This window comes from Lathyrus oleraceus, chromosome 2 (genome assembly GCF_024323335.1).
Source record: "Lathyrus oleraceus cultivar Zhongwan6 chromosome 2, CAAS_Psat_ZW6_1.0, whole genome shotgun sequence".
NCBI lineage: Eukaryota > Viridiplantae > Streptophyta > Magnoliopsida > Fabales > Fabaceae > Lathyrus > Lathyrus oleraceus.
In genome coordinates, this window is record NC_066580.1 from 360,200,134 (window position 1) to 360,225,751 (window position 25,618).

At 34.8% G+C, this 25,618-nt stretch overlaps 1 protein-coding gene and 1 non-coding gene across 6 annotated transcripts in view; both read left to right on the forward strand.

Moving 5' to 3' along the window:
* The window catches only part of LOC127119534 (uncharacterized), a 33,174-nt gene extending 21,659 nt beyond the window's left edge, over positions 1-11,515 (forward strand). For 2 of the 5 annotated variants that reach the window (XM_051049775.1, XM_051049781.1), the window contains one exon: positions 2,892-3,367. Coding sequence is in view for 4 of the 5 variants with exons in the window: in XM_051049781.1 (XP_050905738.1) it covers positions 2,892-2,909 (18 nt within the window). In the remaining variant the exon portion in view is untranslated. Of the gene's footprint in view, positions 1-1,395; positions 1,493-2,891; positions 3,368-9,986; positions 10,023-11,482 lie in introns of those variants that run through there. The other 3 variants (XM_051049774.1, XM_051049782.1, XM_051049779.1) reach the window with 3 other exon arrangements.
* A 3,974-nt stretch (positions 11,516-15,489) lies between these two features.
* TRNAC-GCA (transfer RNA cysteine (anticodon GCA)) lies at positions 15,490-15,561 on the forward strand. Its single transcript has one exon. It is a non-coding gene; the product is annotated as a tRNA-Cys (tRNA).
* Positions 15,562-25,618: the final 10,057 nt, after the last annotated feature.

The window sequence follows — 25,618 nt, forward strand, 5'->3', positions numbered from 1 at the left end:
GGGTGCTTCCGCCCACTCTTGGGAAAAATCTAAAATATTATTCAAATACGGAAATACATATTCAAACGTACCACAGCCGTTGGAAAAGTCTAAAACTTTGCTTTCAAAAATTGCTATTCTTAAAAATCTAAAAACTGATGCAGAAACAAATGTGTATCATAAATTAATATTAATCATTGTTTGGACATATATTAAAAATATAACATTACATAGATAATCGTTAACGTAAATTTAACAATACATTTTAAGTGATGGTTAAGGACGTTTCAACATCTTTAGACTATCTTCGATTGATATCGCAATCTTCACATTCACCTCGATTAGACCTTTTGTTTCGTAACAGTGAAATGTACTCCACATGACAGTTAAATCTTCCTCTCTGTCTTCAGCTCAAACTTGTTGAATTGTATCGTCTTTTCGTTATCAATAGAGGGTGAACAATAATAGAGCTTAACAACTTTTCAATTGTCTTGGTACATATTCTCTAATATGGATTTTAGATCGACAAGACGGGTGATCTTTGTGAGTCTAAATTTAAGAGGGACTTTTTTTCGTTGAATTGGACAAATGCAAGATATAAATATTGAGACATTCTATGTGGGTTTATGCTAACAAGATGAGTGGAATCCATATTTATACAAGTATTAGATCATATGGACCTTAGAAACCCAATCTTGTCTCAGAGGATATTCTAGAGATGTGCTTTCATATACACCATATTTCGTTTAGTAAAATCAGGGTGTATACTAGTTCTGAATAAACCCCTGTCAGCATATTTTTATAGAAAATATGATGTGTCCGGAAATGCATTTTCAAATTCACCTGAACTGTTCACACAAAACCTGTTATGGAAACAAAACCTATTATGAAACACAAAAACAGAGAAAATTTAGAAAATTGAAATTTACTTTAAAATGTATGAAAATGTATACAGTTTACATCGCTAATTTCAATCCAACATTAGATACAAAACATGTGTCACCACCTAAATACATTATTAGATAAAAACTAAAATGAATCAAAACATGTGTCACCACCTAAATCTATATCTATGAGTGATTTCTCCTTTAACTTTTGTTTATTTGATTCTCTTTCAATCTTTCTCAACTTGGTGGATTCTTCCATCTTATCTAAAAAGTTATCTGGCCAAGTTTCAAATTCCTTTGTCGAATGAGCTGTCCACTCCGGCAATGTCTGTGGTATAAGGTGTAACACCCCGATAAAATAAGATAATTATTTAATTTAAGTTAATAATATATTTATTAATTTAATTAAATAATTGGAATATTTTTATTTGAATTATTATTATTGGATTATTATTATTATTATTATTGGAATAAAAGTTGGAATTAGAAAAGGTCCCATTTGGTAAAAGGGTTATTTTCACGTGAAAAGGAAAAGAGACAGAAAAGTGGAAAAGGAAAAAGAGCAAGAGAACAAGGGTTGAAGGAAGGAAAAGCTTGAAGCTCAGAGATTTGCCGGATTAACTCAGGTAAGGGGGGTTTATCATCGTTTAATGGGTATTATGGGATAACATGTAATGGGTAGTGATAAACCATTGATTTGAATCTAATTGGAATGATGCATGATGAAATTGTGAACTTTTGGATGAACGAAATTTGGATCATAATTGGAGAAATTCGTAGGAAATTAGATGTAATAATGTTAGAAATTGTGAAATCGAATAAGGTATGATTCGTGTTAGATGATATGAACGATTAATGTGAAAAATTGGATTGTGGAAGGTTGGAATTGGGAGATCTCGTAGCAGAGAAAACCATAGCAGATCTGGAAATCTGGTTTCTGGTCATACGCGTATGGCACTAGGCAATACGCGTATGAGATGGTCTAGTACGCGTATGGCACTAGGCAATACGCGTATGGATGAGGAAGATGATGTTTTGAACGTAGTTTGGTCTCTGTTGGTATGCGTATGGGGAAGTGATACGCGTAGCATACGCGTATGAGATGGTGTTACGCGTATGGGATTTGGTCAGGAGATGGGCCATACGCGTATGGGACTAGGCAATACGCGTATGGGCAGGATTGTGATTTTCCTGAGCTATTGTTGTGCAGTTTTTAGCTGTTCAGCTGAGTAACGTAATTCAGCTGATGTATGATATATTAGGGATCATTTCCCGTTGTTTTGAGTAGTATAGGTATTAGTAGAGTGTGCTAATACTGTGATTGTTCTTTGGCATGATCTGGTATGCTTATGTGATAAAATACTGATGATGTGTGATGGTATGCATGATCCTGTGAATGTATCAGTCATGTGTGCATTTGTGAATAGACTGTTTATGGCTTAGAGTGTGAGCATATGTCTATTCTTGAATTGTGGTTGATGATTTAGCATTGCTAGGTGATTAGCATGCATAGTGTGGCCTTTATGGTGGTAGCTAATTCCCATGGTGAGGAATTAGTGAGTTAGTCATTATGGACTGTTGTTGATGTTTGCATGCTAGGTGAATTAGCGTGCATAGCATGGCCCTTGGGGTGGTAGCTAATTCCCATGGTGAGGAATTAGTGAGTGAGTCACTAGGTCTCAAATGAGTGGGACTAGTGGGCTTGGTAGCCGTGCCTGGATTTGGACGGTGAGGTGAACTATATGTTCACAAATAGTCGGTACCGCATGCATGGAGTCTCATTGCATAATATGTGTATGGCGTATAATATGAATGGATGTATTCCAATATTATACGTGTGTTTGTGTTGATATTGAGTATGAGCATGAGTTGTATTGGTATTGAGTATGATATTGAATTGATGTGCCGTTACCGAATGTGTGATGTGATTAGGGTGATTAATGTGTTAAATTACTTAACATGACATGATATTTTATAATGCTTATTATATCGATTGAGGAACTCACCCTTACAACTATGTTTCAGGTAACGAGCAGTGATTGAGTAGAAGCTAGTCCTTGGAGTCTAGTGTAGTTCCTTAGTGGGTCATGCTCTGGTAGATGTAACATCGGGATGGGATGTTTTACTATGTTTTCATTTGGTTGTTGAACAACTTTACATGTGTCATACGGTGAACTGACTTGGGGTGTTTTGCTTTTTATCGCAATGTCGCGGATAGCAAGAGTCGCCACCGACTTTTCTTTTATCCAATAAGGAAAGGTGGAAAAGAACAGGAAAGACCTCAATAGATTTTGGGTTCGGGAGGTACATTATACAAAGGGAAGGTATTAGCACCCTTTGTATCCATGGTTATCCATGGGCTCTTAATTACTGGATCACTTATATTTTTGTCTGAAAAAGTGCTTGTGAACGGCTTAGAAAATATTTTGAAAAGAGAGTTTAACTTTGTAATGATTCTCGTATGAATGTATACAAAGTGGTTATCTCGTTTAGTTTTGAAAGTTGTTTGAAAATATAACTCGGTAATGATTCTAGTATGAATGTATACCAAGTGGTGATTTTCCAAAAGAGATTTTGAAAGGTGTGAGGTGTTGAAAATATTTTAGGTTATGATCCAGTAATTGAGAGTTATACCTTCCTAAGGTCGTTATGAACGTTTCCTATCCTTATGAGGGTAAAACTGTCCTTACTATTGAGAAGTAAGTAGTTTTATCCTTTGGATGTTTAAGGGTCATCGTAGGGTCATCGATAGGTCATTGAAGGCAACAGTTGTAAGGATACCTTAGCATTCGAAGGGACGATCATCATTTAACCGTAGGCTACACCGAAGGGTCATCGAGGGACAAAATCGTATTTTCGAAGGCAACATCCGAGGGACCATGATTTATTTTATGATGATTTAACCGAAGGGTCTTTGCTAAGTGTATCCCTACATTCGCGGGACATGACCGTAATACCGTAATATCATAAGGCAAAAGAGAGGTCCAAGATCACATATTTAAAGGCCGCATTTTAAAGTTAATTAGGTGATTATGATGAATCTCCACATTAAAATCAATACATTAAAAATAATACATTAAAATTAATACATTAAAATTAAAATTAATTATTAAAATTAACACATTAAAATTAATTAAGCAATTTAGGGTGAGCCTCCACAAGGGTATCCCACAAATAAAGTGGAAGACCTAACGGCGGTCTTTTTTTTCTGGGACATATGAACCTTTGCAAAATTCAACAAACGGGTTAGCATACCAAATCAGGGTGCAATCGAGGATTACACTGCAAAAGAAATCACAACAGTAATAGGATCAAATAAACAATGTCTGGCTATGATAAAACATGAATGAAAAGTCATAACAGAAAAGCTGGCTACTGTCAGGTTCGCGCCTGCCTCGCCTAGCGAAGGCCTAGCGAATACTCGCTACATGCTCGCTTAGCGATGTGCTAGCGAGCGGCTGCGGGTTTTGAATTTCAGAATAGTATGACTTCAACCTGCGGCATGGCTTATGGCATCCAACACATAATTACATGGTTCAGCATTCACAATATTCAGGCACACTTAAATTCACATGCAAAACCTCAAATATGGTTATGAATTCAATTATAATATCACATGCAAGTTACGAACATAAAGCGGTATCACATGCAAATTAAGAAAATAAAGCGATAATAGTGGTGCAAACCTGTTTGCAATGGAGTGGTAATGCTGAATTGGCGAGCCGGATTGAGTTGGACGGAGGTAGCTTTGCGGCCGCCGGCTTTTCCTTCAGGGTTTTCCGTCTGTGAGCGTTAGGGTTCTCTTGCTAGAGTTCTCCTCTCTCCTTTTTTCGTTCTCCTTTTTTATTACTGAAGTGCTGGTATTTATAATGCCCTTTTTCATGACCTAATGGGCTCAGAACGAAGCCCGAATTTTTTTGTTGTCTGTCAGCCTCGCTAGGCGAGCTGGTAGCGAACGTTTGCTTCGCTAGGCGAGCGTGTAGCGAACGTTCGCTAGGCGAGCGTGTAGCGAACGTAACGTTCGCTAGGCGAGCGTGTAGCGAACAGGCCAGTTTGGGCCATTTTCTGGATTGGGCCATTCGTGAGTTGGGCCTTTGTCCCTTTAAGATCAGTGCCATAAAATGAGTCGGAATGCCCCTGAAAAATGTCTTGAACTATTGATGGGCAAATTTTGGGGTATGACAACATGTAATGTATTACATGGTTTGAATGTTGTTAGTTTGTATCCGCTGCGTATTATGCAAATGTTTTATTTTGATTAAATAAATGAGCATGACAGGATATTTTGGAACATGGTGTGAAATGATTGTGTGACACCCTTAAGTGCATATCTACTCTGATTTATGTTTTGATGTTTTAATTAAATATTTGGGGTATTTTAGAAGGGTGTTACATTAGTGGTATCAGAGCATAGTCGGTCGAGTCGAGTCGTAATTATTCTATTTCCCATGTACGGGATAGGTGTTGTGTAACCCTATCAGTACTTATTGTTTTAGCTTGTTGGGTTTTCAGAATAGAGATGGCTGGAAGAGGTAGAGACGATGCTGCGATTGCTGAGGCTCTGGGTATGCTAGCTGGAGTACTTGGAGGGAATCCGAATGTTGTAGGAATGGGAGCTGCTCGTCAACTGAGTGAGTTCTAGAAGAACAATCCTCCAATGTTTAAGGGAGCATACGATCCAGATGGTGCTCAGAAGTGGTTGAAGGAGATCGAGAGGATCTTCCGAGTGACTGAGTGTGCCGAGAACCAGAAGGTCAGGTTCGGTACGCATATGCTGTCAGAAGAAGCAGATGATTGGTGGGTTGCTACCCGCACTGAATTGGAATCTGCTGGGAATGCTGGGATCACTTGGGCTGTGTTCAGAGAGAGATTCCTGAGGAAGTATTTTCCAGAGGATGTTAGAGGAAAGAAAGAGATAGAGTTCTTAGAATTGAAGCAGGGCAACCGGTCTGTTACTGAGTATGCTGCTAAGTTCACAGAGCTGTCGAAGTATTACACTCCCTATAACGAGGCTACTGGGGAATTTTCAAAGTGTGTGAAGTTTGAGAACGGGTTACGTCCCGAGATCAAGCAGGCTATTGGGTATCAGCGGATTAGAGTGTTTTCTGATTTGGTTGACTGTTGCAGGATTTTTGAACAGGATACCAAGGCCAGAGCAGAGAGCTATCAGCAGAGGGTTGATAGGAAAGGTAAGAATCAGAATGATCGTGGAAAACCGTATGCAGTTTGCAAAGGTTTTCAGAGACAGAGTGGGATGAAGAGGCCTAGTGGGGGAGACTCCAGTGCCCCTGCTAAGTGTTACAGATGTGGTCAGGCTGGACATCGTATCCATGAGTGTACCAGTAATGAGAAGAAGTGTTTTAAGTGTGGAAAAGGTGGTCATTTGGCTGCGGAGTGTCGGTTGAAGACTGTGACTTGTTTCAACTGTGGAGAGGTGGGTCATATCAGTCCACAGTGTCCTAAGCCGAAGAGAGAGAACCAGTCGGGAGGCAAGGTCTTTGCTTTATCGGGTTCTGAGACTTCTGCAGATGATCGTTTGATCCGAGGTACGTGTTATATTAATGGCTTTCCTCTTGTAGCTATTATTGACACAGGTGCGACTCATTCCTTTATATCTTTGGATTGTGCTGTGAAACTTAAGTTAGAGATATCGGAGATGCATGGAAGTATGGTGATTGATACTCCTGCGAAGGGTTCAGTAACTACTACTTCAGTTTGTTTAAATTGTCCTTTGAGTATTTTTGTTAGAGACTTTGGGATAGACCTAGTGTGTCTTCCACTAGTGCAGATTGATGTTATTCTGGGTATGAACTGGTTGGTGTTTAACCGAGTCTATATCAACTGTTTTGATAAGACTGTGATCTTTCCTGAGATTGAGGAAGGAAAGGATTTGTTTCTATCAGCAAGGCAGGTGAATGAGGCAGTAGCAGACGGGGCAGAGTTGTTTATGCTGTTAGCGACTTTGGAGGCTAAAGATAAACTGTTGATTTGCGATCTAGCTGTGGTGTGTGATTTTCCTGATGTGTTTCCGGAAGAAGTGAATGAATTACCGCCAGAGCGTGAGGTTGAGTTCTCGATTGATTTGGTACCTGGTACTAGGCCGATATCGATGGCTTCGTACCGTATGTCTGCTGTTGAGTTAACTGAATTGAAGAGTCAGCTGGAAGATCTGTTGGATAAGAAATTTATTCGTCCGAGTGTGTCACCGTGGGGTGCACCAGTGTTATTGGTTAAGAAGAAAGAAGGTACTATGAGGTTGTGTGTGGACTACAGGCAATTGAATAAAGTGACGATCAAGAATCGGTATCCTTTGCCGAGGATTGATGATTTGATGGATCAGTTGGTTGGTGCGAGTGTGTTCAGCAAAATAGATTTGAGATCGGGGTATCATCAGATACGTGTGAAAATTGAGGATATTCAGAAGACTGCTTTCAGAACAAGGTATGGACACTATGAGTATTCTGTAATGCCTTTTGGTGTGACTAATGCGCCTGGGGTATTTATGGAGTATATGAATAGGATTTTCCATCCGTACTTAGATCAGTTTGTTGTGGTGTTTATTGACGATATTTTGGTGTATTCGAAATCTGAAGAAGAGCATGCTGAACATTTGAGGGTGGTTTTAGGAGTTCTACGAGAAAAGAAGTTATTTGCTAAACTGTCTAAGTGTGAATTTTGGTTAGAAGAGGTTAGTTTTCTTGGTCATGTGATTTCAAGAGATGGTGTTGCTGTTGATCCTTCTAAGATAGAAGCGGTATCTAAGTGGGAAGCTCCGAAGTCAGTTTCTGAGATAAGGAGTTTTCTTGGACTTACAGGTTATTATAGGAAATTCATTGAGGGATTTTCTAAGTTGGCGTTACCGTTGACGATGTTGACTAGAAAGGGGCAAGCGTTTGTTTGGGACTCAAAATGTGAAGAAGGTTTCCAAGAGTTAAAGAGAAGGTTAACTACTGCTCCTATTTTGATATTACCGAGTTCGTCGGAGTCATTTGAGGTTTACTGTGATGCTTCATTGTTGGGTTTGGGTGGTGTATTGATGCAGAATAAGCAGGTTATAGCTTATGCTTCGAGACAGCTGAGGGTTCATGAGAGGAACTATCCGACGCACGATTTAGAGTTGGCAGCTGTGGTATTTGTTCTGAAGTTGTGGAGGCATTACTTGTATGGGTCAAGATTTGAGGTTTTCAGTGATCATAAAAGTTTAAAGTATTTGTTTGATCAAAAAGAGCTGAATATGAGACAGAGGAGATGGTTAGAGTTTCTGAAGGATTATGACTTTGGTTTGAACTACCATCCGGGTAAAGCAAACGTAGTGGCTGATGCATTGAGTCGGAAATCATTGCATATGTCTATGTTAATGGTTAAGGAATTGGATTTAATTGAGCAGTTTAGAGACTTGAGTTTGGTGTGTGAGAGTACTCACAATAGTGTTAAATTGGGAATGTTAAAGTTAACGAGTGGTATTCTGGATGAGATCAGAGAGGGTCAGAAATCCGATGTGCTTTTGGTTGATAAGTTGACTCTAGTGAATCAAGGTCAAGGTGGTGAATTCAGAGTTGATAAGAATGGTGTTTTGAAATTTGGTAATCGGGTGTGTATTCCGGATGTTACCGAACTTAAGAAGAGTATTCTTGAGGAAGGACATCGTAGTGGCCTGAGTATTCATCCTGGAGCTACGAAGATGTATCATGATTTGAAAAAGTTATTTTGGTGGCCGGGAATGAAAAGAGAAATTGCGAGTTTTGTTTATTCTTGTTTGACTTGTCAGAAGTCAAAGATTGAGCATCAGAAGCCGTCTGGGCTAATGCAACCGTTGGCTATTCCAAAGTGGAAGTGGGATAGTATCAGTATGGATTTTGTTTCTGGTTTACCGCGGACAATTAAGAATTTTGAAGCTATTTGGGTGATTGTTGATAGATTGACGAAATCGGCTCATTTCATTCCGATCAGAATGGATTATCCGTTAGAGAGATTAGCTGAGTTGTATATTGAGAAGATTGTAAGTTTGCATGGTATTCCGTCGAGTATTGTTTCGGACAGAGATCCTAGATTTACATCGAAGTTCTGGGAAGGTTTGCAGAGGGCTTTGGGAACTAAGCTGAGATTGAGTTCTGCATATCATCCGCAAACTGGTGGTCAGACTGAGAGGACGATTCAGTCAATAGAGGATCTTTTGAGGGCTTGTGTTTTGGAAAAAGGAGGTGCTTGGGATTGTTATTTACCTTTGATTGAGTTTACCTACAACAATAGTTTTCATTCGAGCATTGGTATGACACCGTTTGAAGCTTTGTATGGTAGGAGATGTCGGACACCTTTGTGTTGGTATGAGTCTGGTGAGAGTGCTGTGGTTGGACCGGAGATTGTTCAACAAACTACGGAAAAGATTAAGATGATTCAGGAGAAGATGAGGATTGCTCAGAGTCGTCAGAAGAGTTATCACGACAAGAGGAGGAAGTCACTTGAGTTTCAAGAGGGAGATCATGTGTTTCTTCGTGTTACTCCGATAACTGGGGTTGGTCGAGCTTTGAAGTCGAAGAAGTTGACACCTCGATTTATTGGTCCCTATCAGATTTTGGAGAGGATAGGGGAGGTAGCCTATCGTATCGCTTTACCGCCGTCACTTGCGAATTTGCATGAGGTTTTTCATGTGTCTCAGTTGAGGAAGTACATTCCTGATCCGTCGCATGTGGTCCAAGTAGATGATGTACAGGTGAGAGATAACCTGACTGTTGAAACATCACCTATGAGGATCGAGGATCGAGAGTTGAAGCAGTTGCGGGGTAAAGAGATTGCTTTGGTGAAGGTAGCTTGGGGAGGACCAGCAGGTGGCAATGTGACTTGGGAACTTGAGAGTCAGATGAAGGAGTCTTATCCTGAGTTGTTCGCTTGAGGTATGTTTTCGAGGACGAAAACTCTTTTAGTGGGGGAGAGTTGTAACACCCCGATAAAATAAGATAATTATTTAATTTAAGTTAATAATATATTTATTAATTTAATTAAATAATTGGAATATTTTTATTTGAATTATTATTATTGGATTATTATTATTATTATTATTGGAATAAAAGTTGGAATTAGAAAAGGTCCCATTTGGTAAAAGGGTTATTTTCACGTGAAAAGGAAAAGAGACAGAAAAGTTGAAAAGGAAAAAGAGCAAGAGAACAAGGGTTGAAGGAAGGAAAAGCTTGAAGCTCAGAGATTTGCCGGATTAACTCAGGTAAGGGGGGTTTATCATCGTTTAATGGGTATTATGGGATAACATGTAATGGGTAGTGATAAACCATTGATTTGAATCTAATTGGAATGATGCATGATGAAATTGTGAACTTTTGGATGAACGAAATTTGGATCATAATTGGAGAAATTCGTAGGAAATTAGATGTAATAATGTTAGAAATTGTGAAATCGAATAAGGTATGATTCGTGTTAGATGATATGAACGATTAATGTGAAAAATTGGATTGTGGAAGGTTGGAATTGGGAGATCTCGTAGCAGAGAAAACCATAGCAGATCTGGAAATCTGGTTTCTGGTCATACGCGTATGGCACTAGGCAATACGCGTATGAGATGGTCTAGTACGCGTATGGCACTAGGCAATACGCGTATGGATGAGGAAGATGATGTTTTGAACGTAGTTTGGTCTCTGTTGGTACGCGTATGGGGAAGTGATACGCGTAGCATACGCGTATGAGATGGTGTTACGCGTATGGGATTTGGTCAGGAGATGGGCCATACGCGTATGGGACTAGGCAATACGCGTATGGGCAGGATTGTGATTTTCCTGAGCTGTTGTTGTGCAGTTTTTAGCTGTTCAGCTGAGTAACGTAATTCAGCTGATGTATGATATATTAGGGATCATTTCCCGTTGTTTTGAGTAGTATAGGTATTAGTAGAGTGTGCTAATACTGTGATTGTTCTTTGGCATGATCTGGTATGCTTATGTGATAAAATACTGATGATGTGTGATGGTATGCATGATCCTGTGAATGTATCAGTCATGTGTGCATTTGTAAATAGACTGTTTATGGCTTAGAGTGTGAGCATATGTCTATTCTTGAATTGTGGTTGATGATTTAGCATTGCTAGGTGATTAGCATGCATAGTGTGGCCTTTATGGTGGTAGCTAATTCCCATGGTGAGGAATTAGTGAGTTAGTCATTATGGACTGTTGTTGATGTTTGCATGCTAGGTGAATTAGCGTGCATAGCATGTCCCTTGGGGTGGTAGCTAATTCCCATGGTGAGGAATTAGTGAGTGAGTCACTAGGTCTCAAATGAGTGGGACTAGTGGGCTTGGTAGCCGTGCCTGGATTTGGACGGTGAGGTGAACTATATGTTCACAAATAGTCGGTACCGCATGCATGGAGTCTCATTGCATAATATGTGTATGGCGTATAATATGAATGGATGTATTCCAATATTATACGTGTGTTTGTGTTGATATTGAGTATGAGCATGAGTTGTATTGGTATTGAGTATGATATTGAATTGATGTGCCGTTACCGAATGTGTGATGTGATTAGGGTGATTAATGTGTTAAATTACTTAACATGACATGATATTTTATAATGCTTATTATATCGATTGAGGAACTCACCCTTACAACTATGTTTCAGGTAACGAGCAGTGATTGAGTAGAAGCTAGTCCTTGTAGTCTAGTGTAGTTCCTTAGTGGGTCATGCTCTGGTAGATGTAACATCGGGATGGGATGTTTTACTATGTTTTCATTTGGTTGTTGAACAACTTTACATGTAATGTATTACATGGTTTGAATGTTGTTAGTTTGTATCCGCTGCGTATTATGCAAATGTTTTATTTTGATTAAATAAATGAGCATGACAGGATATTTTGGAACATGGTGTGAAATGATTGTGTGACACCCTTAAGTGCATATCTACTCTGATTTATGTTTTGATGTTTTAATTAAATATTTGGGGTATTTTAGAAGGGTGTTACATAAGGCATTGGTTTCAAATAAACTTGATCAAAATGTAGTGATTTTGAAAGCCATCCAATAAACACAATGCTTCCGGTTGGATTTTGAGGCGGGAAATTCTCAAGTCAAAAAAATGTTTTTGAGAAGTCGTATCTTGTCAAATAAATATACACCCTATTATATGCACTTGCTATAAGATGACCTATTTCAAAGAAGCACATCCATTTTTTCTCTGGTGCTAGATTGTTAACACAAGGAATAAGAGATTAAAGAATTGCAATGTTCTATTTTCCTGTATAGCATTGTGTATGATTCTTTATGCACCTTCAACTCTTTGATAGTTTGTCGGCAAATAAGTATGTGATTCTCCTCTTCTCTACCGAGCAAAGGTGAAACAACGTGATAATCGCAGTTACCGCCACCCTTAACATCTATAATTTATTCAATGTATTTATGCATAATAACCAACATCTCTTCAATGTACACTACTACAAATAATAAATTTTATGACGACACTTTCACCTCATTCAACAAAAAATCGAGGTATAATTCTTGGATGTGCCACGTTTTTTTAAAATACCATATATTCCCTCGGTTTAAGTAGATAACCGAGGGGTAAACTTATTCAGGTTACATGCATAGAATTCCATCAATTGTAATTATGTTTTTATTTCTTTAAAAGTGGTAAATTTCTTTTTATTTAAAATTAAATAATCTATTTCTTCGATTACACTACTAACCGAGGGGTTTGATATATTTAACTATAAAAGGATTTGTTCACTAAGTTATACCATAAACCTAACTCATCTACAACCATTCCAAACTCGTAAACGTCACTCGTTGGGATGGATTGCAAGATAATAAAATCTGTAAGTTTTCTTAATTAGTTAAGAAATCTATCAAGGTTGTGTGTTAATGGTCTTCCATACACGCATTGGAGAAACTAATTTTACTGTTCAACCTTGACCAAAATATTTATCTGTTCTTGCAATATATCTCATATAATATTGTTGTTGTTGTTGTTATTATTGTTGTTGTTGTTGTTGTTGTTGTTTACACCTCTTGCAAGGCGATTATTATATTTTGAAATAACTTCCCAATATTATTTGTCAAGGAAAATATTCTATAATTTATAGCTTTCCTTGACTGACAACCCTATAGATTCAAAAGCCTAAGTGGGTTGGGCCCTACTGCTAGGGAATCCTGATGGATCTTGGTGTATTAGACCGGTCAACCCTATATGGATCATGGTGGATTCTTGGGGATAAGTTAACCAGGTCGCTTAAGGTCAGAGGTATATTGACTTAGATTTTTTTTAACGGTCAGAGGTATATTAAAGTAAACTAATTTTTCAGAGGTTCTTATTTATCTGGACTTTTGATTCGGTCAGAGGTTTTAATTAACATAACTCGATCAGAGGTTTCTATTCACTTGATCGATTTGCCAGAGATTCTTATTTACTTAGACTTTTGATTTGGTCAGAGGTTTTAATTAATATAACTCAATCATAGATTTCTATCTACTTGACCGATTTGCCAGTGGTTCTTATTTACTTGGACTTTTGATTCGGTCAAACGTTTTAATTAACATAACCTAGTAAGAGGTTTCTTTTTTACTTGACCAATTTATTTAATTCGTGTGATATCTTGGTTTCTTTTGATCATAGTATCTGATGCCCTCTTACTGAAAATTCGAGTTCTTCGATAGGATATAGTATCTTCCAACAACCACCCTGCATAATTATAAGAGTTAGAAAAGGGGAGGTGCATCCCGCCCTCGTAAGGGAAAAGAGTGACACCCATTGTCTAAAGTAAGTTCTAAATGGGTTATTAGTTAGAAACGACAGAGAAATTAGCTCGCCTTATCCAACAATAAAGATAACTAATTTAAGCATACACTTGTATTTGTCCAGCCTCTTAGTTTTATCAGCGATATCACTTGATAAATTCATGATTTACATTAGCTTATATTTTGGCACTCCCGATGTGGTGTGACACATTTTGCCTATCCGGAGGCGACTTGTTTCTCTTTAACTTTGTGCTTGATGGCTTGGCTATTTTTTTCTCATTATAATTCATGTTGTTTCCAGTTGCCACTAGCAGTAGCAGTATCGTTGTAGTCACTGGTAGCAGTCACATGGATTGATCTTGAGGACCCTGTTAGTTTTACCGAGCCCCACAGTGGGCCCCAAATGTTGCTCATAAATGTCTTTGGATAATCAACTTGAAGAGGATCAGGTTAGACAACAAACTTAATGTGAATTCGGTGTTCGGGAGGTTTGTTTAGAAGAGAGGAATGATCGCCATTTTTGTGATCTTTTTGGTTGTCATGTGTATCAGTCCCCCTTTCTATTAATGATTGCCCCATATTTAAACAGTTATTATCCCTATGCTATGATTCCAAGAGACTCACACAATTACATTTAATGGACACAGGTAACAGTTTGATGGTCATTAGTAGAATAATAGTTACAACCGCTCATTATTGATGAAGGTCATAATGTTCCATGATTTATGGGAAGAATGATGTAATAGAAAAATCATAATTTCATAACCGGTGAATGAACCTTGACTATCCTTTCGTCGTTACTGATGGGTGACCACCCTGGCATATGCATCAATCAGTTCTAGTACCCATCTCAGATATCATGGTCTTTCCGATGTTCGGTTTAACCATTTTGGGTCTTACCCTGATCATAAGGATAAAATATGTGATGTGTACAAAATAATGTAACATATATATTTTTGTATGATCCTTCAAAGACCTGATGAATGAAATCCAGGATGTGTACAGGACCCCCATCCGACCTAATCAAAAAGTCGGGATGTATATAATCCCCCTAAGAACGAAGCCTGAAAGGGTGAAGTGTTTGAGAATTACCATCCCAGCCGCATAATATAAATTTGGGATGTACACCTTGGGTGTTATAATGACGACATGTTATTAGGTGCACCTTCTAGAATCCGAGATTAGTCCATCCTGGCTAAGTAAGCCATCCCACCATATCAAAATTCAAGATGTACAGTCATTCTCGATGATCCAACACTAAAGACCTTCCTGAGTTCTTTCTACCTCAATAGAGACCTGCGTGAATCAGTCTATATACAACCACGAACTTTCTTTCTTACCTTACATGTTCCCGCTTAAGGAATCATCGATTAAATGTTATTTCTTTCGGGCTATAAATTGCGTAGAACATATCTCATGAATCTCCACTCCATAATTGATATTTCCGTCAGTTAGACCATTGAACCATAATTGGGCTAGCCAAATCAGGGTTAATGCGAGTTAATATGTTTTTTTATTGGATGAATTTAACATGAAAAAAATAAATAGTTTAAAAACTTTAAAGTAACTAAAATAAAATACGAGTTAATATTTTGTAATAAGGTATTCTGTCCTATACTTAATATAAGATAATTCTTTTACTCTTAAATCAAAATGCATATAGATTCCATAATAATTATTCGAGATACCCAACTAATAGAGTTCACATGTTTAATTCATTATTTGAATAAATTATCACTAAGTTTAAATGTGTTGGGCCGAATTTAGTAAAATTAAAGAAACCAAATTGCTAGCAATAAAACTAATTTGCTTTCAGAATCAAAATAAATTTAATTCACAATAATGAAGTATCTGTAAAGATAAATTGAGTACGATTTAGCTTAAACGTTAACACCAAAAGGGTCCATAGCTCAGTGGTAGAGCATTTGACTGCAGATCAAGAGGTCACCGGTTCGAACCCGGTTGGGCCCTATAAATTATTTTTTAATTTCCAACTCTTGTATAAACACAAAATTATTTTTTAATTTCCAACTCTTGTATAAACACAAAATTATTTTTTAATTTCCAACTCTTGTATAAACACAAAATTATTTTTTAATTTCCAACTCTTGTATAAACACAAAATTATTTTTTAATTTCCAACTCTTGTATAAACACAAAATTATTTTTTAATTTCCAACTCTTGTATAAACACAAAAGAGATGTAGTTACTTCCTAATCTTTTTGTCCAATATTATATATAAACAAGCCAATTTCAATATAAATGTAACTGAAGAAATTTATTTATATATCTAAGTCACATAGTATTTGATAAACAATAACTAACACATAAAATTATACCTAAATTCTGTCTATAAATATGAGTTTATCATCTCCAAAAAAAGCCAAGCAAAACCCATAAGTCCAACTAAAGCCCAATTAGTCTTCAGCTATCATATTCCATACAACTTTGTGAATTTTTTTTCTTTATTAATCTTTCCAAAAGTCTCAAAATTTTAAAAGTGTCATTAAACATATTTCAAACATTTCATAAACTTATTGAATAAACACTCTATACAAATATCTTATTAAATCAAATTTAACATCATATATCATCATCAACAACATATCAACCCCAATTAAACACAAACTAATTTTTTCATCGAATTCAACCATGCACACTGGAATTCCGTCAAATATTCCGAGACAAATCAAACTTAAATAAATAATATCAACTGATTTAATCAGAGTAACGTCTAACTCGATCATTCTCATTGAATAATACTAACGAAATATTGAGAACATCATCACTATGAAGTTGCATGATGGTGAATAGGGACGGTCTATCAGGAGGCCTAAGGCAAATGATAAAATGTGACCTCTAAAATAATTAAAAGCACATAGGTCTTGCAGAAGGATTCGAACCAATGACCTTCTACACACTAAAATTGTGGCAGTTACTGCTAAGTTACATGCTAAATTTTACTCAATTACATAAACAAAGTTATATATTATCTATTTCATTATATTTCTATAAAGTTCAACACAAAATTGGGCCCCTAACTATTTGAGACACTGTGTTGTGGGTCTCCTTGCACATGCACATGGTCGGCCATGTTAGTGAATCACACATATCCATTTGCATTGGTTGACATATGACAATACTCAAAAGGGACAAGCCTTCTTGTATCACGATTGTTGAGAAGACCATTCAGTTGGTCCTTCAAATCACACAATGTAACATCAACATTGATTCTAAATAATTTGGTTTTTCCTTTGTTATAGTGAATTGCAACTAGGTTACAATTCATTTTGTGTAGGTATAGGAAGAGTGCATTGTTTTGTATTATGAACCTGGTTGACTAAGTAACTCTAAACATAAAATAAGCGGGGGGGGGGGGGGGGGGGGGGTGAATTGTCATATTCAAAAGTCATGAATAATTTCTAAAAACTTAAATTTTCAAAAATGTTTTTATTAAAAGATATAAATAAACAACAAGATAGCAGCAGAAAGGTAGAAAGAATATGAAGAAGAAGAGGAACACGCATCAAAAATAAAATAAATAGCACAAAATAAAGAGAGAATGGATAAAGAGGTTGCATCAAAGATTTATACATGTTCAACCTAATCACTTAGCCTACTCTTGTCTCTAATATGTTTCCCTTGAGATTCCACTAAAATCAAAATTTAGCTTTTACACGATCAACACAAACAACCTTCAACTACAAATTGAGCTTTTACGCATCATCAGTCCACAAGCCTTTTCAACAAGAAACATAGTTTTTGCACATGCTTAGCTCAATAACCTTCATCTCAAGCATTATTGTGGTTTAACTTGCAACATCAAATTCTTTACAAATATATTACACAAGAGAAATACACTCTTGAATAAAACAAATTAAGCACAACATCAATACAACACAACTCTCACAAGGACTTTTCTATCTTTCAATACTATGACAATTCTAGTGGAAAAAATAATTTCAGAATGAAAGAGAGTAGAAAAATATTATAGAGTTTTATGTACAGAAAGCTGATGTAAAATAAAAATGAGGAGAAGCCTCCTTTATATAGAAAAAATGTTTGACTCAAAAAAGAGGCAACCCTAATCCAAAATAAGAAATCCTAAAATAGTCGTATACTTTAATCTTTAGATGACTTTTTAATCAATTGAAAGGCATTTCTCATTGATTTAATCGATTAAACCAAGTCCTTAATCGATTAGGTAGTGAGTTAACTTTCCTAATTGATAAGAAACATTTCTTAATCGATTTCATACATTATTGGTGTTCTGTGCAGGAATAATAATTATTGATGCAACTCCACAATAAGGTGATACATGTTGCCTCGGTGCAGAGGTGTGGGTTGGATCTACAAGGTTATCCCTCTAAATCCCAAGTCAGTTATTGAATAATGGATATGGAGTGAATTATGAGTCAGAGCCATCATACATGTTTCAGTGCCAATAATGGTATTTATGAGGTGGTATGACTCGGGACTTCCGAATTTCGGGCCAAGATCACTTCAGATTTATTTTGAGAAGCTTAATGAAATCATAAGAAGTTTGAAAAGCATTGTGTGTGTACGTGCGTGCACGTGCATGTGTGTGTATGTGCATGCTCGCGTGTGCGTATGTGTGTGTGTGAGTGTGTGTGTGTGTGTGTGTGTGCGCGCGCGTGCGTGTTTACTTAATACCTTAAGAATTACTCTTGTATTTTTACAGTTTAAATTGATCAAACTTAGACTCCAAGCGCAAGACCATACAATATTTCACACCTTCTCACTTTTAGACTTAAACTTTCTCCACTTGATTCTCATTGATTAACACTTCAACTGAAACTTTGAATCATCTGACTGACGAGCCTTGATATATAATCTCTTGATTATATGCCATCATCAAGAATTAATAGACAATTGATATCAACTCCTTTGTTTACAATTGTCATAATGAACTCTTAAGAAGAGCTGTCAATACCAAAAGTCGTTTGACTTATGGAGTTATCATATTTAAAAGGTTTAATTTCAACTTTGGTCCCCCTATTTTACTTTTTTTTAAGGTTTTAGTCCCCCTATTTAAAAAACCATATTTTTGGTCATTTCTTAAACTCTTGTGTTGGATTTTAGTCCTAAAAAGGGACCAAAATCCAACCCGAAACTTAAAAAATGGACCAAAATCGCGATTTTTAAAATGGGGGGACCAAAACCCATAAAAAGACAAAATATATGGACAAAAATTGCAATTAAGTCTATTTAAAATATGCTTCACATTTGTCATCAATTGTCATCATCAAAACCATTTGACGGTTATACTCTTCCTCATTCTCTCCTTTTTTTTATTATGGCAACGCATCTCTTAGAGAGGTGGTAAAAATATAAAAAGATAGATAAAGATTTGAAGTGGTTAAACTCTTCCTTACAAATAAAGAGAGTATACTCCAATCTCTCTAAGAGTATACTTTCCCCCTTTGGCATTATCAAAAAAATGGATAAATAAACATCACAAGCACATATATCCCATATATCATTTTAAGAAAGGTAAGAAGAAGAAGGAGAAGAAACACTTGGCATATTAATCCATGGATGATTGATTTAAGATTCCTAGTTCAAATCTTATGAAAAATAATTTTATTTAAGAAGATGTTTTGTAAAAATATATGTCAACTAATTAGATGAGGACACAAACTCAATCATGCAATCCTCTTTTTCGACATAATCTATAATAAAATGGTGCTTAATCACAATGTATTTAGTGTGAGAGTGAAGTATTGGATTTTTAGGGAGATTTATGACGTCAGCGTTATCGCATTTTATCAAAATAGTTCTGAGATTAACTATGTAATCTCTTAACTGTTGTTTCTTCTAGATAACTTATGCACAACAACTACTCGTAGCGACATATTATACTTCAACTATGAATAACATAACACTTATTTGTTTCTTTCTATGCTAAGAGACAATCAGTTTTCAAAGAAAGTGGCACGTATTACCGATACTTTTTCGATCCAATCTGCAACCAACAAAATATGAATCAAAGTACCCAAATAAAATACAAGGTATCATAAACCTATAGCTGGTGTGTTGTTGAGATACCTTATAATGCAGTTAATTGTCATGAGGTGTGATTCTTTGGGGTTTGTTTGAAAACATGCACACAAATATACAACGAACATGATATCAGGATGTGATGCAGTAAGATAAAGGAGAAAGTCTATCATACCCCGATATTTGATTTACTTTAATAATTTTCCTTTTTCGTACTTGTCTAAACTCAATGACATACTCATTAGAGTTGAGATTGACTTTGCTTTATGCATGCCGAATCTCTTCAATAGTTTTTTGTGGTATTTTGCTTGATTGATGAAAGTGCATTTCTTTGATTGATGAATTTGTAATCCAAGAAAGTACCGAAACTCCCCCATCGTAGACATTTTAAACTCATTCTGCATCATATCAGAAAATCTTCGTACAAGATTAGGTAGTAGCCCCAAATATGATTGCAGTGCAATGTGATTCTTTGGGGGTTTGTCTGAAAATATGCACACAAACAGACTACAAACATGATATTAGGAAGAGATGCAATAAGTTAAAGGAGAAATCTTATCATACCTCGATATTTGTTTTGTTCTAGTGATTTTCCAACTTCATCCTTATCTAAACTTCACGACATACATATTGGAGTTGAGACTGACTTTTCTTTTTCCATGCCAAATATCTTCATTAGTTCTTTGTAGTATTTTGCTTGATTGGTGAAGGTTCCTTCCTTTGCTTGATGAATTTGTAAACCAAGAAAGTACCACAACTCCCTCATCATAGACATTTTAAACTGATTATGCATCATATCAAAACATTTCTCATACAAGAATTCTTTAGTAGCACCAAATATGACATCATTGACATAAATTTGCACAAGTAAATGGCATGCTAGATTTTCTTAATAAAGAGAGCTGTATCAACATTCCTTCTTAGAAAATTGTTTCCAAGAAGGAACTTGATCAACCGTTTGTACCAAGCCCAATGGGCTTGTTTCAAAATCTATAGTCTGTTTAAGCTTAAAGACATGATCAAGAAAAAAAGAATTTTAAAACCTGAGAGGTTGATCAATATACACTTTCTATTGAATGTAACAATTCAAGAAAGTACTATTTACATCCATTTGGAAGAGTTTAAAATTCAAAATGCATGAGAGGGCTAATAACATCCTTGTGAAATTTAATCTAACTACATGAGCATATGTTTCATAAAAATCTATGCCTTCTTGTTGTGTGTATCCTTTCACAATGATCTTGATTTAGTTCTTAAAACACTTCAATCTTCGTCAAGATTGTTGCAAAAAAATCATTTGGCTCCAATCACTATATTAAATGGAAGCTTAGGAACAAGTTTTTAAATATTGTTTCTCTTAAATTGATTTAAATCTCCTTACATAAAAATAGAGAAATATTTGTCAATGAGAGCTTCATTTACATCCTTTGACTCAATTTGTGAAACAAATTCCATAAGGTTACATACCTAGTTAAAGGAGTGTCAGGTTTTAACCCCCTTAGAAACATCTCCATTAACATTCTGAATCAGATGATCTTTTGTGGTCCCCCATTATTTATGAAGATATTGATGATCATTGTTTGATTAATCATTTATATGATCTTCTACTTGACTTTCATAGTTATTTTTAATCTTTCTTTTGATCTTTATCTTGATATTTATCACCTAAAGATGTTTTATCCAAGATACATGCACAATCAACCACATCAACTTCTACCGATTTGAGGTTAAATTCATCAAAGTTAATATCATTTGATTCTTATATATACATGGTTCTTTTATTGAAAATTCTAAAGGATTTACTAGAAGTAGAATATCCTAAAAATACACCTTCACCGCCTTTAGCATCAAAATTTCAAAGATTATCCTTCTCGTTATTAAGTACAAAATATTTGTATATGAAGACATATAAGCGAGAAATATTAGGCTTAATTGCTTTGTACAACTCACAAACTGTCTACTTTTAAATTGATCTTATCAAGACACGATTCATTACATAGCAAAAAATGCTTACTACATCAACCCAAAAGTGTTTAAGAAGATTAGCCTCATTGAGTATCATCCTCGCTAGCTCTTCAAGAGATTAATTTTTATGTTTCACTACCCCATTTTTGGGAGATTATGGAGTACAAGAAGTGCTCCATTCTCGTTAAAATAGTTCTTGAAATCCATATTTTGGAATTTACCACCATGATTTTTTCAGATCGATGCAATGCTTAACCTTTTTTTATTCTCGATAACATTGACAAAATTTTGAAAGGCAACAAACATGTCTCTTTTATGAGATAAAAAAATATTCATGTATAACAAGAGTAGTCATCCTCAACTACAATGATTCCCTCCAAAACTTATGGTTCTTGATGGGTCAAAAAGATCCATATGCAACAGTTGTAAAAACCTATTTATAAAAACACCATTTTTAGATTTAAATGATGCCTATACTAGTTTACCCTTTTGACACGCATCACATAACCCATGCTTTTCAAAACATAAGTTTGGCAAACCAATTACCATATCCTTTATGATCAATTTGTTTAGATGATCCATATGGATATGATCTACTCTCATATGCCATAGGCAAGATTCATCATCTTTACTCAAAAGATATACATCATTTGAAGGTATTTTATTTAGATTCATGGTGTAAACATTTTGACTTCTATTACTAGTAAAAAGAGTTTGATTTGACTTATATTTTATAACCTTGCATCCAAAAGAATCAAAAGTTATATTATTAAATTTGTCACATAATCGAATAATACTTAGCAAATTATGCTTTATGTCATTAACTAAAAGAACTTTCTCAGTTGTTGGATTTGAGAATACATGTGCAATGGTCCCCCTTATTTTTATCACCATAGGAGACAAATCCCACCTTTTTATGAGTAAAGGATGAGAAGAGATTTATATTCAGTCACATGCTTTGACAACCGCTATCAAAGTACCACTTAGTATTCGTTACCATAAAGCATTCATCATCATCTTCATGATTCGCCATAATACACATGTTTCCTTCTTCTCCATTTGAAGACTCCATGCCATTGTTCTTCTTGAGGTTTTCTAAATTTTCTTTTATTCTAAAATTGATTTTGAAGGAAATTCATATATATACATTTTGTGTGTTTTTGTGTGTGTTGCATCAATACCTTAAGACTTACTCATGTCCTTTGAATCATCTGACGAATGATACTTGAGATATAATTTCTTGATTAGATGTCGTCAATATGGATTATTGAAAAAATGATTTCAACTGCTTATTTGATAGTTGTCACTGAGAACTCTTGAAAAGAGCTATCAACATCGAAATCTATTTGAATTTTGGAATTATCATCTTTAAAAATAGTTTGATATTTGTCATCATCTAATCCAAATGACGGTTATATCTACGCAACACAAAGATGCACAAACCAAAACCAAAACCAACGTCAATTTATACAAGTTTATATACAATATTAATGTAGAATTTATCGGTGTGATCTAGATTGTATATAATAAAATTATGTGTTGAACAAGTTCAAATTCTCTCATCAAACACAAATTAAAGGTAATATTGGTTTTATATAATCTGAATGAAAATAGACATTTTTGTTAAAAAGTTTAAAATGATTTTTTTTTTAAAAAGCATTTAAGTTTTAAATTGGTTTATAACAAGTCTTTTTTTCATTATTTTATGTGCAATTAGAGTTTATCCAAATATAGTGCATTAGTTGTCGACATAACATTTCCGTTTTAGTTAAGCAATGTCTCAAATGATGTTGATAATTGTAAGTTAGGAAGTGTGACTCATCCATTAGAGGTGGCATTCTTAGGACCTCAAAAGTTACTATTATTATATTTTGATTAGTCAATCACGTGTCATTGAACTAGTTTGAAAATAATGCATCACATGGGCCCAGAAAAATAATATGCACAGTTTCTATTTAAATGTGTTTTTAATCTTCTTAAATATTTGACTTTACTATTTGTAAAAAAAATACTAGTATATTTTTTGTTTTTTTTAATCCATGATATTTACATTTTAGTTTTAGTCTTTATTATTTTATATTAACTATTCCAAAATTTATTTAAATCATTTTTTTTATTTTAAATTTATTATATTTTTTAAAAATAAAAAATACTATAATAATTATTCTTAAAGAAAAAGCTAAAACAAACTGTATATATATAACAGTATATAAACTTTATATTAGTATTTAAATTGATAGATATATTTAAAGAGAATACAGCTAAAAATAATGGGTGAACAATCAACGTCAAATCTCTGAAGATCAGTTTCTTCTAGAAATAGGGAAATGTTTAAATGCCAGCAGTATCAATTTAATGAACTTTAAGAAAGTTTGATGGTAATATTCCTTTTTTCTCCGTCAATTTTGCATGCTTTCTTGTTCGGTTAAAAATATCTCACAATTATTTGATAGTGAGACTGAAACTTAACAAAAGGAAGATAAAAAATGGTTTCATCAATGAATGACACGTGAGGTAGCTGTTTTGAGGTTTATATATTTTTAAGTTTTAAATTTATAATTAGGTTTACATATATTTTTATATCTTAATTTTATTATTCATTAGTCTACTATTTTAGAATTTAATTATTTGGTCAAAAAAAATTGTTTTAATTTTGATCTTATGTTAAATTTTGATTAAACAATGATGTGTTTTAACTCAAAAGGTGACGATTTATTTCCTCAATAATAAATTTAAAATTCATTATGAAATTTATTCTCGTATTATGCGTGATGATGTCATTGAAATGACTAGTATTGCAACAAGACTTAAGTAATAAGGAGTGAAAGTGGATACAAATTTTCTTATTCAATTCATTCTAAGTTCATTATTGTCTCATTACGAGTATTTCCAAATGAACTATAATACATTTAAAGACAAATGAGATATTCATAAATTGCATAAAATGTTGTTTCAAGATGAAACTCAAATTTAGAGTTGAGGAAATCACTTTATCCATCTACGGGATCATAAAGGAGTTAGATTTCTTTTTTTTTGGAAAGAAACATGGAAAGGGAAAAAGATCATTGAAGATTGTCGAGTCTTTTGGATCCACATCTCACTTTTCTAATATGATGCATTGACTCTGTTGGATCTTGTGTTAGGGGTCTACGGCAAAATATGAAGATGATTAAGATGAACATGACATTATAATAGTTGCACAAATAAATTTCAAAGCACGTGTGAACACACCAAGCTTTAGATAATTTCAAAGCATTATGAGCCAATACATACCTTCAACATTTAATTAATGTATCGTTTGTTGCAATGATCTACTAGCGGCCATACATGACTAAGCGCTTCTATTTCCTAAAGGTTGCGGGTTCAAACTTTTTGTATAAGAATACCTTTATGATTGAATCTAGTATATGCCTTTTTATGGTTTATATAAATTTAATCTTTATAATTTATATTACATAGCATCATAACATTGACACTAAACCTAGTTTAATGAATGGACATTCTAATCACTTATGAATAAATATTTGGGGACATATTTTCCAAGAAAGAACAAAAATATTAGTAAAAAATGAAATCCTTATAGATTACATTTTATTGATAAAATTGTATGTGTGAAATATAATATTGAAAAACAAACTATACACTACACAAAGAAATGAATCTCAAGAAGTGCTTAACTTCTTGAAATTATACACATTGTATTATGTGAGCATTCTACCTCCAAAATTAACTTCAAGATGGTGATTCTATGAGATCAATATCTATCATCTAGTAGAAGATTCTAGAATCCGTTAATATGAACAATCTAGATGAAGACCAAAGGTCAACAAATTCTAAAATAACTCATACAAAAGAGGGATACAAACATCAAATATACTACACACAAAAAATACTTTTACAATTTTATACCTCTCATTTCTGACAATCATTGATTTGGACGTCGTGTGCATGTACTCCCCCTCACCTCCAGTGATACCATTATGCTCTTTAGATTTAATACAAACATCAAATATGCTACACATAAATTCTAGATTTAATGAC